Source organism: Acytostelium subglobosum (genome assembly GCF_000787575.1).
Source record: "Acytostelium subglobosum LB1 DNA, scaffold: scaffold11, whole genome shotgun sequence".
Classification (NCBI taxonomy): Eukaryota; Evosea; class Eumycetozoa; order Acytosteliales; family Acytosteliaceae; genus Acytostelium; species Acytostelium subglobosum.
This window is the reverse complement of record NW_012236522.1, coordinates 1-14,955: the sequence shown is the minus strand read 5'-3', so window position 1 is coordinate 14,955 and position 14,955 is coordinate 1. Positions and strand designations below refer to the sequence as shown.

Here is a 14,955-nt window from a genome sequence, read left to right as displayed (position 1 = left end):
ATGTATAACTATGTACAAGAAGTAAGTGAGTTAACTAATAAAGGGTTGTCCACGTGTGTCGAAGAAGAAAAGTCTACCGAACTAGACCACACACTCTTTGAACGACACCCACTTTGTTATCTTTGCAAAGTAATCGTGTATCTGTGTTGGAGTGTGTTGATAAAGTGATCGATGGTGCTAAGATGGTTGCTAATCATCAAGCATGATCGATAACACAACTCGTGAATGTATACATATACTTATTAACACACACGTACACCATTCAATCATTATGATTGTTTATACATTTAGTGACATAAATAAATAAATAAATAAATGAAGAATATTTTATTAATATCTTTGACAACAATATTATTATTATTAATAATAATAACTCAGATTAGTTATATTAAAGCTAATAATGATCAAGCAAATGGAATGATTGATGATATAATTCAACATGGATTCGATCAATTCATTGATGACAATCCAGGTGTACAACATCGAATGAATCCAGCTCCAATTGCAACTCATCTACCCTGATCAATCATACCATCCAGCCAATCAGTAAACCAATAAGTTAATCAATTAATATTATTAAAGACTTTAATGTCCTGTTGTTGTAATACTTGCCAAATAATTATTGTTGTGAATTGAATGGAAAGGAGAGAGATATGGATGTAATGTAGTCGGTTTGATTTAGATTTGATGACTCTGATGATAGATTTGATTGTACTGTGTCGAGTAGAGTAGTTGAACAAATGGTTGACCAATAAACACTGTGATCCACATGACAACATTTCCAAATCTTGTCTTTGTAAGTATTGGTAGTTGTGAGAATTTGATCAATCCAACTAATATGATTGAATGAGTGTTGGTTAGTCATCAATTACTGATCAATCAATCAATCAATCAACTTACTTTGTAAAAGCATTGTAACAGAGAGAATTGGACGAACGAATCTGAATGATAGGATCATGACAATCTCGTGAAGAAGGGCAGAGAGGAGGAAGGTGGAGAGGAATGCACCAAACTTGCCAACCTTGATAGTGTGCATTGAGTCGGTGTAGCAATGACGAAGCATCCACTTGTGAACTGGACGATTCCACTTTCTCCACCATTGATCAAATGTAGTAGCATTCCACCAATCCTGGTAAAACTCGCGATCAGCATACTTTGTCAACTCTGCAAATACATTCAACAGGCAATGGAACACTCCATAGAATCTAATTGTAATGTAATGGGGTGGATGTTTGTTAATGAGTGATTGAGTGATTGAATGACTGATTGATCGTGTGATGGCATACCCTAGCATCCACATGCTCATCGATGGCAATGATAGTTGTACCAAGAGCAACAAGAATGGCTTGGTACTGGCATCCTTGAAGAATGGAGTTGAGTAACATACTATATTTTGAGTAGTGATGGAGTTAGGATGTGAACAACTCAGGATGTGAACAACGAGGTTGATCAAACATACGACATAGGTAAAAGACTGTGAATGTTCCAATGAATGCAAAGGTCTCCTTGATGACATAGGTGATTCTGATCCTTGAGGTCCTTGGGAAATGTCCTTCATACACCAAAGTTGGTGCAAACAAGAAGTATGTGAAGTGTGAAATGGATGCTGTTGTGGCCATGTGATCAAGTATGATGTTAGTGATTGATTGATTGATTGGATGTGGCTGGAGGTCATGGCTTACTGTTTGGAATCAAGTCCCTTCTGCTGATTGGAGAGTTGTTCTTGGATGCCTTGACAACTCCCTTCTTGAGGAAGTAGTTTGTGTGCCAGTATGAGTGATTCTTGAGTGAGTAGACACACAACTGCATTCCAGTACCTCCGCTGAGGACTAAGGAGTGGAGTATGATTGATTAGTAAGTATGATATGATGCCAAGAGAAGAGGGGAACACTTACTTGGAGACAATTCATATTGGAACAAACAATGGATGGTAAGGGTGAATGTTACAAACTGCCAGAGACAGTAGAGTAGGATGGATGTCCAGCCTGGCAGGTTATGATCGACAAAGAATTTGGTGCAAAGGTAGTTGACGTAGCTGAATGCCAATAGACTGATCCAGACAAAGAGACCCACCTCCCACTTGTCCACCAGCCACCACATCAAGCTAAAGTCGATCGGTGTGCCCAGCTTGACATAGTTGTCGGCCATCATTGCAAAGCCAGCCATCACATAACACAATGCAATGTAGTTGAATGTGCCCCATTGTATGTTTGCATTGATCGGTACACTTCGAGAGGATGGTTAGGTCAATGGAGTGAATGGATTGGAAGGGCGAACATACGTTAAGAGTGAATCACGGGGTTTGGAGATGGCGGAGAAACGTTCGAGTGATGGGGAATGGGGAGTTTCTCCAGGGGAGGCTGGTGTTAACAAACTTGCTTTGGCCGTCGCGACCGTTGGTGATATTGGGGACTCGGTGATATTGCTGCTGCTGATACCATTATTTAACTTCTCCAAGGCTACTACTGGCAACAATGTCTTTGCATTTAGATCCAAATCATTCTTTGTACTTGACTTGTCCTTCTTATCCTGTTTCCTGTTTGTTGTAGTGTTCCTCTTGTGCAACAATTGCACATTTGGTAGATGATCATCAGACTTTATCATTCCTCAACACTTCACTTCAGTTCAAGTATGAATGTATGTATGATATTACTAAGTTGTATTTGTATTTGTATTTGTATAAATATGTATATATCTATGTATGTGTTATTTGAGATTGAATGAATGATTGAAGTAGTAGCTATTAAATATGTACAAGTTGTGGTGAATTGACTGACTGACCTTGAGTGAATGAATGAATGATTGACTGACTGACTAACCTTGAGTGAATGAGCAAGAGATGGATGGTGTGTGTGTGTTCGAACAACAAATTACAAGTCACACCTGGTCAATCTGTGTTGTTGATGTGGCGAAAACACATGTATTATTATGTGTACAATATGATGATGAGATGGTGATGATCACTCACACTCAGGTATCTCCCCATTTAGGGGTGTATTGTTTCAAATGAATGTTATCGAGGTCAAAGTCTCGCAATGGACCTGGGTGCAAGATTGGGTGGGGTGGGTGAGAGTCCTTTCGGGATGATGACGATTTCAGGGAGATTGGATCAATATTGTCCGACCCGAAAAAACATCACTTGGCTTCCAAAGAATCAGTCCTGATTCTAACATCCCTGTTAACTTTAGCTTTGGAACTTAGGAACAAAATATATAAATACTGAAGTCAGATTACAATGAATCAAACAGTATTCCAGTTTTAATTATTACTATCAAGTTGAGTCGTTAATTATTTGATTGATTTTGGATTGATTGATTGATTGATTGATTGAATGAATGAATGGATGATTGATTTATTAATTATTGTACAAGGTTCGATGACGATATAGCTGACCAATAAACGCACCTAGACACACCTAACAACAACAATCCGTCTGACCTAAAATTATGATGATAAGAAAGTGTGACGCCAATGACAAAACAGTTGGGATCGGAAAAAAATAAACGTGAGATGAAGAGAAGTTTTGATCAACAAAGTTGTAAAACATAGACTGGAGACGATGAACGAAGATTGGAGAATGCAGACCCCAATAACACTAAACAGGGGACAAACAAAAGAATCAAAATTACTTGACTTGTTCAGTCAGAGTTTATAAATAATTTGATCATTATTGGAGAGGATGGGTTGACAAAGAACATAATGGTTTCCTTCTTTTGTCGTTTGACGACGTTCTTTTCTTTACACTTCTTTACATACTTGCACCTACCATAGCCAAGCCATTAATTCGCCAACAGAGACCAGTGAGTGTGGTTTGACGAGATCAACCAGATAGCATAGGTCAGAGCCTTTGGACTGCGAAAACCCCTTCTCGCCCCGTCTTTGGGGCAAGCCTGTGCCCACCATAGTTAGAAAGAGAGAGAGAGAGAGAGAGTATTCATCAATCCATCCATTGCTCCAATCAATCAACCTGTTCTGCTTCTCGTTTTCTCGCTATCCTATGCCATAAGAACCTTCCGTACCGCCCCTTTCCTATCGTTCAATGATCGGATCATTTGTCGTGTTTAGTCATTGATATTGTATCGTCTTGCACACCTCCCAGAGCACGACCAATCATCTGTACCTGAATACTGGTCCCTCCTCCTCCACTCCCCCACCCTCCGCCAGTCTCTGTCACTCGCTGGCTGATGACATACCTTATTCTTTGTCAGTCTGTCCTTCCAAACATAATCAATCAGTTTAGTTAAGTAATTATTACTTATAAATATACATCATCAAACTATTATTATTATTAATTTTAATTAACTAAATATATATATAAATTATCAAGTTAAATAATAATGTGTATAACTACATCAAAGAGAGCAAATGATAAATTGGTAGATGTACCAAAGAAGGAGTCTGGTTTGGGTCCAATGGAGCCTTTGAGATTGTTATGGAAGTTTGCCAGACCACATACTATCATCCATTCATTCCTCACACCATGGACCATGGCTGCCGTTGCTGCCGGTGGTTACTCCGCCCTCGCCACAGCCACCACTAGCACTCCAGCCTTTGCTGGTGCCATCACACTCCTCTGGCTTGCCTACACAATGGCCAACCTCTATATTGTTGGTCTCAATCAAGTATGTTATCACCCATGTGATTGAACTATTCCCTCCCTCACCCACTCACTTACTCACTCTCAATCAATCAATCAATCTAATCTATAGATATATGATGTAGAAGTAGACAGGATCAACAAACCAAATTTACCTATTGCATCTGGTGAATTATCAGAGTCTAGTGCTTGGAAGATTGTGTTGGCTGCTTTGACTGCTTCTGTCGGTCTGTTGAGCGCTGCCACATCTGATGTGCTTATCTGTGTCCCATTCGCCACTTTGTTGGCCATTGGCACTTGGTACTCACTCAAGCTTGGAAAGACTGCTGGTGGTTCAACTGGCCTCCGTCTCAAGGACAAGGCACTGACTGCCGCCCTCTCCATCATTGTGTGCCGTGGAATGATCCTTCCATTCACCACTCTTACTCACGCTTTCACCCACGCCTCGGGCAACGTCTCAGCCGTCGTCATGGCACCAATCATGACCTTGACTGCCATGCGTGCACTTGTCATCGCCGTCATGAAGGACATCCCAGATATGGCTGGCGACAAGGCCGCTGGAGAGAACTCCACTTTGGCTATCAGCTTGGGAGCACCAAGAGTGTTCCGCTGGTGCATTAACCTCATGTGTCTCCCATCTCTGTTGGCTTTGATCGCCGTCGGACTCAACATCTCGGGCTTCACCACCACCTGGAACGCTCACATTGTGATCCTGTATCACGTGTGCGCACTCCTCTACATTCGCTGGCAAGAGTCGGCCGTCGATGCCAACCAGCCATCCCAAGTCACCCGTTTCTACACCAAGACCTTGTGGATCATGTTCTACGTCGAGATGCTCCTCTTCCCCGCTATGCTCAACTAAGTTGTTCGTTTGTTCACCTTTCCATGATGTTGGCCCAGTAGGCACAACACATTATTATCATTAATATTATAAATATACATAGAAATCCCATCAAAAGTACTTTGTCTACTGTTTCCGAATGAGTGACGAATGAGTGGCGAACGATTGGCGAATAAGGGTAAATGTACAAGTATGTAGCGCTACACTTTAATCGATCAATCAAGATCCATGGATCTTAGAATGCAAAGTCAAATACCTTGATTGTTGAATCCTCGTAGCCGGTGATTAGTTTAGAGTCGTTGAACTTGAGACAACAGACGGCGGATTGGCCTTTGATTGTGTTGACGTGTGTACCAGTCTTGAGGTCCCATAACTTGATGGTGCTGTCTGTGGAGCCACTCAACAGCTTATTGCCACGTAGTTGTAGACAGTGGATCATGTTCTCGTGGCCCTGAAGCGTCTGGATCAGCTGGCCGGTCATGTCCCACACCTTGAGCAGACTGTCGTGGCTGCCACTGACCAGCTGGCCGCTGTCGTACTGTAGACAGTTGATCTTGTGCGTGTGCGCACGGATCGTGTTGATACACCGCGAGTCCATGTCCCACATCTTGATGGTCTTGTCGTAGGAGCCCGATACGACCAGCTCCTGGCCATTATGATTGATCGCTTGTAGACAGCGCACTGGCGCCGTGTGGCCGCGCAGTGTTCGTAGACAGCTGGTGGTGTTGAGGTCAAACACGCGCATCGTGCCATCCACGCAGCCGCAGATCAGATTGCCATTGACGATCTGTAGACACCAGACACTGGAGTGTGTCTGGATGGTCTCAATGCATGCGCCGTCGAAGCGATCCCATATTTTGATTGAGCCGTCCGCACTGCCACTGACCAGACGAGTTGGCGTGCTTCCCAGGCATATGGTGCCATTCTTGTGGCCAGACAATGTTCTGATACAACGCTTCTTGCTGTCCTCGAGGTCATCATAGAACATGTGAGTGTCGCCCATCCGCGAGCAGTCCCACACCTTGACGGTCATATCCTCTGAGCCACTGATCAGTGTGTTGGTCTCGGGTTCAAATAACAGGCTCCACACAATCTCCTTGTGGCCGCGCAAAACAGTCGTGCTGTACTTGCCGCGTCTCCAGTTCGAGTCCTTTCGATATTCGCCAACGTACCAGTTCTCGCCCCATGCCGCCCGGCTTGAGCTGTAGCTGGAATGTGATTGATCGAGTTGTTGTATTTGTGGTGATTGTTGGCTGAATTGGCTTGGCCATGATGACGATGATGATGGCTTGTCTCCATGATTGTTGTGATCCATCGCAGTTATGTTGTTGTTGTTATTGTTGTTACCAATGTCCATCTCTTCATCCTCGATACTACAATTGATCGCCAACATGTGCCTGTTGTTGTTTGAATGGTGTGATGATGACGATGAGCCAATGAATGATGTGTTGTCCAGGAGATCGCGTTCAAGACAGATTGAACGCCACAATGAGATGTCAAAGGCTAGTGTGCGCCACTTGCGACAAACGCGACACACGCCACTACACAGGTCGTTTGGCGTGAGGAAGCGGAAGATGAGTAGCATGACCTCTTCGGGCAGGATCAGTGTGAGGGAGCGGGCATCCTGTGACGTAAGATTATAGCGCGTGGCAATGTTGTTGTAGCTGTTGGTGATGGTCTTGATGTGCTCAAACTTCTTGCGCTGGATGAGTTTGAGGAACCCACGCTTGAGTCTGATGTCCTTGCGGATGGCTTCCCTCGTCTCGCTCAGCGTCGAGATGGTCATCTCCACGTTCTCCAATTCAATGGCGCGTCGCTCCATGAAACTTATCGCCTCGCGCTCATCCTTGAGCACCTCGGACACGAGTGGATCACCCGAGTAACATGAGTCAATCTCCATGGAGTTAGGGTTGGTCTTGTGAGTGTGAGTGTGATTGGGATGGTGATGGATATGGAGATAGTTGTCCATGTAGTCATCGTCATCTTCATCATCGTCATAGTCATCCTCACTGTTACTGCTGCTGTATTGGTATATATTGCGCTGTGTGGATGAGACTGATGTGGAGGATGACATTGACAATGTGTTGGGATACAGGTAGAACTCGCCAGTCATCATACCAGTCGATGATGACGACGTTGTGATATTGGCACCATTAGGTTCTTGGAATGGTGACAGGTGTGGATGTATATAGTATCTGCTATTATTATTATTACTATTGTTATTGTTGATGGATGTGTCATTGGATGATGTGGTTGATGTTGAAGATGAAGATGATGAGTTCACATCTTTAAACATTGTCAACTCTATGTTGTCATTGTTATTGTTGCTGTTGGAGTGAGGCTTGTGATGTGCCAATCGCTTCCAATCAATTCCACCTCGTTTGTTCCGCTTCCTATCCTTGCTCTCCCTGTCGCTTGCATTGACATCTATCATATTATTACTTAAACAATCAATCAAACAAACTAGACAAACAAAGGTAATAAATAAGTACTAACTACTACTATATGAGACTATAAGTGTTGGAAGTTGATGTTGGTTGTTGATGTTGAGTATATGTGGTTGAAGATGTTGATGATAGTGATAGCGAGTACTGACTGATACTGATGCTTCCTCTTCTTATTCTGATTATGCTTATATTGTTGTAGTTGGTGGATAGATGGTTAGTGGATGGCATACCAGCCCGAGGTTATTGATTATAAATGCGTTATACATCATCATCATCACCTCCATTCATTCATCCATCACATGCTTGATGTTGCCGTTGTTGTTGATGTTGATGTTGTTGTTGGTTGTTATAGCTGCTGTTGTTGTTGTTGTTGCTGCATCTGTTTCTTTCGCACACATATATATATATATAACAACACTCACTACCTCAACTAACTAATTACTGTTGTGTGTGTGTGTATGTATATACTGATGGGATGCCATGGCATAGGCACACAACTAGATGTGTTGTTGCTGTTGTTGGTATTACTACACAACACACACACAATCCCAATCACTCACAATCACATGCTCAAACAATCTACTCCCATCAACAACAACACAAACAATGCTACTCTGGGTGAATGTGTGAGTTTGTTTGAATCAGAGTTGATGAGTGAGTGGTATTTATTGTTCTAGATGTTGTGATTAAATTAATTGATTGATTGTTTACGAACTCCTGAAGTCTTTGTGAACTTGATTAACATTAAAGTGTTAATGACCTTTAATTATTTCCTTCGATGACCACTGGTGCTTCACCTTTCATTTTTTCCTCTTTACCAAAAGGTAATTTATAATATTGACCATCTATTTTAATATAATAGGCAGCAATATCAGATACCAATGAAACATATATTTGATATTTATCATTATTATTCTGATCGGACTCAAGGTACAAGTTGAGAGTAGTACCATTAAGATAATAATTAGTAGTTTTATCATGTGTTTTTATGGTTACCTAGGAAGGTAGAATATAATATTCGCCATCCCACCCATAGTAGACTGTTCCAAATCCTGGATAATATGTACTAATTTTTAATAATAATAATATTACTTACCTGATTCTTGACAATCTATACAATTGATTAAGGATACAAGAATTATTATGACAAGAAGAAATTGATTGATATTCAAATTAGACATGATGTTGAGAATATTAATTTGGAATAAGTATAATTGTTCCAGGAACCAACCAACTCCATTTATAAATCTTTTGTTGTATAACTATATTACAAAAATTGTAATTACCGGTAATTATTATTCTCCAACATACCTCGATGTGTATCACAAAAAAATAGCGAGTGATGATAACCTCTTCCAATGCTTGAAGTACAAACTACATTTTCAAAATGGAAGAGAATACATTTCTTTTTAATCATGATCATTGGTCCTCAACTTACAAATATGTGATAATGTAGGTGGGTGAGTACTTCAAGCATTGGAAGAATGTGACTACAGTACTATTCCATTCACTCACTCCCTCGCTCAGTCAATAATACGCACAATGATCAGATCACCAATAGTGATGTTCATTGTTTTATTTAATTATTAATATTGTTCAAGGAGGAAAATATTTTAACAAATAAATTATACTTAATAAAAAAATATTATAATGGAAAATTCCGAAAGAAACAGTGGAGATGATGCGAACTATTGTAAATTGCATGCACCTTATGTTCGTAGAAAGATAGTTGCATTGAACTGTCGACCAGACTTTGACCCTACAAATGCAGATGCTATGTACCAAGTCTTCCTCCAAGAAGGTTGTACTGAAGAATGCAGAGAGATTCTCATTGAGAGATTTAACAGGTGTATCACATGGGGCAGGAACTGTGTTCAAATACTACAGAACATCAAACTTGGAAATCAACAACCATATCCGAGTTGGATATCATATCTAATGTTCGCCACAGACAAAATACAAGACCAAGAAGATTATGACTCAATACAGCAGTGTCTGATCGGTCCAATGAAGGTAGAGGATTTCGAGAAGAACTGGGAGGGTCCAAAATAATTGTGATCAAATCACAAATCACACCATCAAAATATAAATACTTTTCAAATACATCAACAAACACATATATGACAAACAATTAAAATGTCACAGACCATTACCAAGTCCTCAGATGACTTGTCACTAGTACTGAAGTCATTGCTTCCAAGGTGTGATTGTAGTGAAGCATGCAACAACAATAAAAATCGACATGACGGTTTCATTGTTGAGGTGTTGCGCAACAGGACAATGTTTAAAAGGATTGTGAACGTTGGCAGACCAAGATACTCGATTGGTAAACTCTACAAATATGATCATCTCAGTGATGTTGGTATATGTATGGTCAACAGGTTTGATTATGCATTCGTTGAACGATTGCTACACAACGACACAATGTATTGGTCTCAAGATTGCTTGGAGCTGCTCATCAAGGAGATGCCTTATGTAGTGTTCAAACATGTCTTTCACAACAACAGATACATGATGCTCTACAATCATTATTCATTGATGAAGCATGCTGTGCAGCATGGACAGCTCGATATGTACAAGCTGCTTGAGACTCAGGCACTAGACCATGCATTGGACATACTTCCCATTCCATACCACTCATCTCCCTCATATTATCTCATATTGGCACTCAATCATGGTCAGGCCTCAGTGTTCAACTATCTCCTCTCATTCGAGACGAAACAATCAATGGAAAACATGATACAGGGGGGCAAGCGAACATTATCCTCCTTCCTAAACTCCTTTGACAAGGTAGACATGTCATCTCTACTAAAGTCGTTGATCACATTCGTTGAGACTCACTACAATACGGCCATGTCTCTGATACTCAGGTCGGTGATCACATTCATTGATACTTATTACAAAATGGCCCCATCAAAATGCACTCCATCAAACGTAATCAGTCAATTCAATCCATTTGCAATGTTACTTATATGCCAGGACATTGGTTTGGCTCAACTAGCAATCAAGTATGTGGAATTTGATGCCAACCAACTTTACACATATTGTAATTTTATCTTTGGTCATGATATTGAGCATTACCATGCACACTTCATCCCCTCAGGAAGCGAGATCGATGTGCAGGAGCTCAAGCACACAGTCGAGTTCCTCTTTGCACTCTTGAAGCTCTATGGCCGACATGTAGAGTGCACTAAAGAGCAACTCCCAAGATGCTTGGATGTGCTTACCGAGTTTGGCGTTCTCATCACAGACATCTTTGTGATCATGTCATCACAGAACATCTTGCCACCTATCCGGTCCTACATCAGGAGGGATATCTTCACCAACATCCGCCAGGATTGCAGTGATCATTCACGTCAGATGTTCATTCAGTTCTTCATGAAACAATCATGTGAGTCGTCCTTGGAGATGGAGATTGATAATCGAATTTCATTGGCACTCAACACAATATGTACTTATGGAACGTTGGAGATGGTCATGATGGCCAGGGACTGTGATTTTATTCAACAACACCACGACTTCCATCATGTTAAACAAGCTTATCCCAAGTCTATGGAGATACTGGAGTACATGATACACGAAGGATGGTATCACTTAGGCAAATTGACAGACCTCATTAACTTTACATCAATGGCAGACCCAGACACGCTCAGGAAATTCTTGACAGTATATGATATCAGTGATATGTTCAATGATGATGATATTGTTGAGGACAATGATTCAATAGTTGACTATGATATATTCACTGAATCTGTTCGATATTATACGAACCATCTGGACATTGACAGATGTGCCACCATTCAATCAATCATCCAAACAGAGTTTGATCGCCTACATATGCCCAAGATCTTTGACATCATCAGTATTCATACAAGCCAGATGACAGTGCAACTCTATCAAACACTCTTCAAAGATGATACTATGAGGAGAATCAAGTTCAATCCTCGGAACACCTGGGATGTGGACCCAGCAGTTATCACCTATCTTCTTGATAAAGCATCGGTAGCAAACTTTAAAACCAAAACAGTGATCAATATCATGGAGTCAGCATGTGCTCTTGGCATGTTGGAGTGTGTCCATTGGCTCGATGCAAACATTCCAGTCTATGCCAAAATACGATCACGACGGGCTCCAATGTCCGAGCTGCTGCATCAAGCGTTCCAAAATGGTCATTACTCAATATGTCAGTACCTCATTGCTTGTGGTGCAAGGTTTGGTTCAATAACATACAATTGGGTAGTATCGGTAATGGACGTGGCTACATTAGATACTTTGATTTCAATGCAAGAATTGTCCTACCGGGAGAAGGATCAAGTGTTTGACTATGCTTGCTCTCATCTCAACTTGCCATTGGCAAAGATGATCCTTTCAAGATGGCCAGATGTCAAACTCAGTCACACGACCCTGGTGGGGAGTGCATTGAGATGTTTGATCAATGATCGAGTTGATGTGTTGACATTCATCACCGAGTTGTTGGTCAAGAGTCCAACAGAAGATGATATCGCCTCTACCGAGTTGATAGATATGGCTCAACTTCTAGAACGGGCGATCAACCAATCGTCGTATCACTCTGAACGATGTCTCAGATACCTCTTGATAGGACTACCGCAACATACTATCTACAAGTACTACAACAATGTTTGGATCAAGTATTTTATCAACAAAGAATAAGTAATAATAAATAATACTATATAACCTCTCACCTGTACTTTGGCAATTTACTTTGGCAATTTACCATATTGAATATACTAAATGCTTGATTGGTTTAATTAATTAATTTATTATATTATTTGTTGTTAATAGAATTATCGATAAAAACAAGTTTGGTGTTGGTCCTTAAGATGATGTTGAGTTTGTTGATTAAGTGTTGGTCCATGCTGAACTGATTCTCATCTGACCTTCTTGTTGAGTACCATAGCCTGCCAGTAGTTTTGATGTTTGATTGAGTGTGAAGCAATATGTTGCCTCGGTGCCAGAGGCACTGGATTTGGCCGGTGCTTGCACAGCAGTGAATGGATTGGCCTGCGAGTTGGATACACTCAGCTTATAAGTGGACGATGATTGCTTGATGCAATAGCTTCCAGCGGGCAATCTCTCGAACGCCCMATCCATTCTCTTGACCCTTGGACTGCGTGCTCATCAGTTGCGCGCCATCCACACTCATCAGCGCCACATTGATGCCGGCGAGGTAGGCGTCCTTGTCCATCTCGAACAATCCATTGCGGTTCTTGTCCTGGAAGGTGAATCCACCCACGCTGTACTGGCGGCTGGACACCCAGCCCGTGTTGAGCACATGTTGGTTCTTGCGCTCCAAGTATGGCAGGCCGAGCGCGTTGTTCTCGACGGCGGTCGACTCGTTCAGAGTGAAGCAGTACTTGTAGCGGTTGCCGCTGGCCGTGTCCAGGTTGGTGTTGTAGTCGGCGCTGCGCTGGATGATGCAGTAGTCGCCCGCGGACAGGCCGGCGAACAGCCATCCGTCTGGGGTGGCCTTGGACACGGTGGTCTTGAGCGTCTTGCCGTTGGCGTCGGTCAGGGTGACCTTGACGTCGGGCACGTAGAACGTGTCGTCCTTGTTACCAAAGTCGTAGAATGTGCAACCACCGATCGCGTAGGTCTTCTCGCGCCAAGCCGACTTGAGCATCAAGTTGCTGCGCGACTTGTCGAATGGCAGACCAATGGTGTTCTTCTCATTGCATGTCTCGCGGTTGATGCGGAAGCACTTGTTAACGTTCTTGAGGCCGGTGCCCTCGAATGGGTTGTCCTGGGGATGCTTGCTGCTCAGCGTGTACGTGGCCGAGACCAGGTTGACACAGTAGTCGCCAGATGGCACCTCGCTGAAGGTCCAGCCGTCGAGTGAGTCGCTGGTCGTGGTGGTCTTGACGAGCTGGCCATTGTTGTCGTACAGGTTGACGTTGATGCCCGACAACAGACTGTCGCCCTTGTTGTACTTGCCGTTGGCGTCGCCGTCCAAGAAGGCAAAACCGCCAATGTTGCACTTGACGTCTGGCAACCAGCCAGAGTTGATCGTCAGGTTGTTGGCATCGAATATAGAGGATGGCGTTGGGAAGCACTTGCTGCGATCGGGGTCCAAGTGGAAGCAGTATAGGCCGCTCTTTGAGTTGTTGAAGTGATTGTGAACCTCATCGTATCTCGTCAGGGAGTAGTCGCGCAGCTTGACCTGGACACAGTAGTCGCCTGGTATCACATTGGTGAAGCACCAGTTCTTGTCCGTGAACATTGAATTCTTGACGTTGCCGTATCGGTCGAGCAGGGATACGCGCACGTTTCCAATCAGTTCCTCTGAGTCATCCATAGCTCCATTCTCGTTCTCGTCGTAGAATGTCAGTCCCTTGATGTTGTAGGTGACATCTTTGAATGAGGGCGGGGCGGCAGGTGGCTTGGAGGTGGTGTCGCCTGAGTCGTCGGTGGGGATGTCTGGCGAGTTGCCGTTGGGTGTCTGACCGGTGGGCGTTGAGGTTGTTGAGGACTTCTTGGTAGTGCTGCCAGAGCTAGCGCCGCCTGAGCTTGCGCCACCCGAGGTGGTGGTGGTCACGCCGGATGTGGCCGTGCCTCCGCCAGTGGTAGTGGTAACCTGGGCTGTGGTGGTGGACGATGTTTGTTGGGAGGTGGCGCCACCAGTTGTCGTTGTTGAGACACCTGTCGACGAGCTGAGTGTTGTTGTAACTTGGGCTGTCGTGCTTGCTGCTGAGCTGCCTGCATTGGTTGTGGTGACCTGTACTGTGGTGGAGGATGAAGCGTGTCCTGATCCAGCACTTGAGCCAGATGCTGTTGTTGTGGCAGTAGCGGTGGTAGTGGCAGTAGCAGTAGTAGTGGCAGTTGCTGTAGTTGAGGTGGTACCTGAAGCAGTGGCTACAGTGCCCGAAACAGTACCAGCAGTGGCGGTTGATGCAGTGGCAACAGTACCTGAGACTGAGCCAGCTGTGGCAGTGGCTGTGGATGGCGCGGTGGTGCTGGTGGCGCTGGCGACAGTGCCAGAGACAGATCCGGCTGTGGCGGTGGCGGTAGCAGTACCTGAAGAAGTGGCGACAGTGCCCGAGACAGAGCCAGCA

At 43.3% G+C, this 14,955-nt stretch overlaps 5 protein-coding genes across 5 annotated transcripts; 2 read left to right on the top strand and 3 right to left on the bottom strand.

The window, feature by feature from the left end:
* Nucleotides 1–678: 678 nt before the first annotated feature.
* On the bottom strand, nucleotides 679–2,604 carry SAMD00019534_058810 (hypothetical protein; the record flags this gene model as incomplete). Its single annotated transcript, XM_012898479.1, has 7 exons — nucleotides 679–833; nucleotides 901–1,205; nucleotides 1,287–1,386; nucleotides 1,460–1,606; nucleotides 1,683–1,829; nucleotides 1,896–2,227; nucleotides 2,282–2,604. The coding sequence occupies 7 exons, from the start codon at nucleotides 2,602–2,604 to the stop codon at nucleotides 679–681; spliced, it is 1,509 nt and encodes a 502-aa protein (XP_012753933.1).
* Nucleotides 2,605–4,337: 1,733 nt separating this feature from the next.
* SAMD00019534_058800 (hypothetical protein) lies at nucleotides 4,338–5,459 on the top strand (the record flags this gene model as incomplete). The annotated part of the gene is made up of 2 exons (XM_012898478.1): nucleotides 4,338–4,622; nucleotides 4,710–5,459. 2 exons carry the CDS (start codon nucleotides 4,338–4,340, stop codon nucleotides 5,457–5,459), a joined length of 1,035 nt encoding a protein of 344 aa, XP_012753932.1.
* Nucleotides 5,460–5,673: 214 nt separating this feature from the next.
* On the bottom strand, nucleotides 5,674–7,872 carry SAMD00019534_058790 (hypothetical protein; the record flags this gene model as incomplete). Its single annotated transcript, XM_012898477.1, has 1 exon — nucleotides 5,674–7,872. The coding sequence occupies one exon, from the start codon at nucleotides 7,870–7,872 to the stop codon at nucleotides 5,674–5,676; it is 2,199 nt and encodes a 732-aa protein (XP_012753931.1).
* A 2,437-nt stretch (nucleotides 7,873–10,309) lies between these two features.
* SAMD00019534_058780 (hypothetical protein) lies at nucleotides 10,310–11,382 on the top strand (the record flags this gene model as incomplete). Its single annotated transcript, XM_012898476.1, has 2 exons — nucleotides 10,310–11,276; nucleotides 11,357–11,382. The coding sequence occupies 2 exons, from the start codon at nucleotides 10,310–10,312 to the stop codon at nucleotides 11,380–11,382; spliced, it is 993 nt and encodes a 330-aa protein (XP_012753930.1).
* Nucleotides 11,383–12,932: 1,550 nt separating this feature from the next.
* Nucleotides 12,933–14,198, bottom strand: SAMD00019534_058770 (hypothetical protein; the record flags this gene model as incomplete). Its single annotated transcript, XM_012898475.1, has 1 exon — nucleotides 12,933–14,198. A coding segment is annotated over one exon (1,266 nt), but the record flags the coding sequence as incomplete, so codon positions are not given.
* Nucleotides 14,199–14,955: the final 757 nt, after the last annotated feature.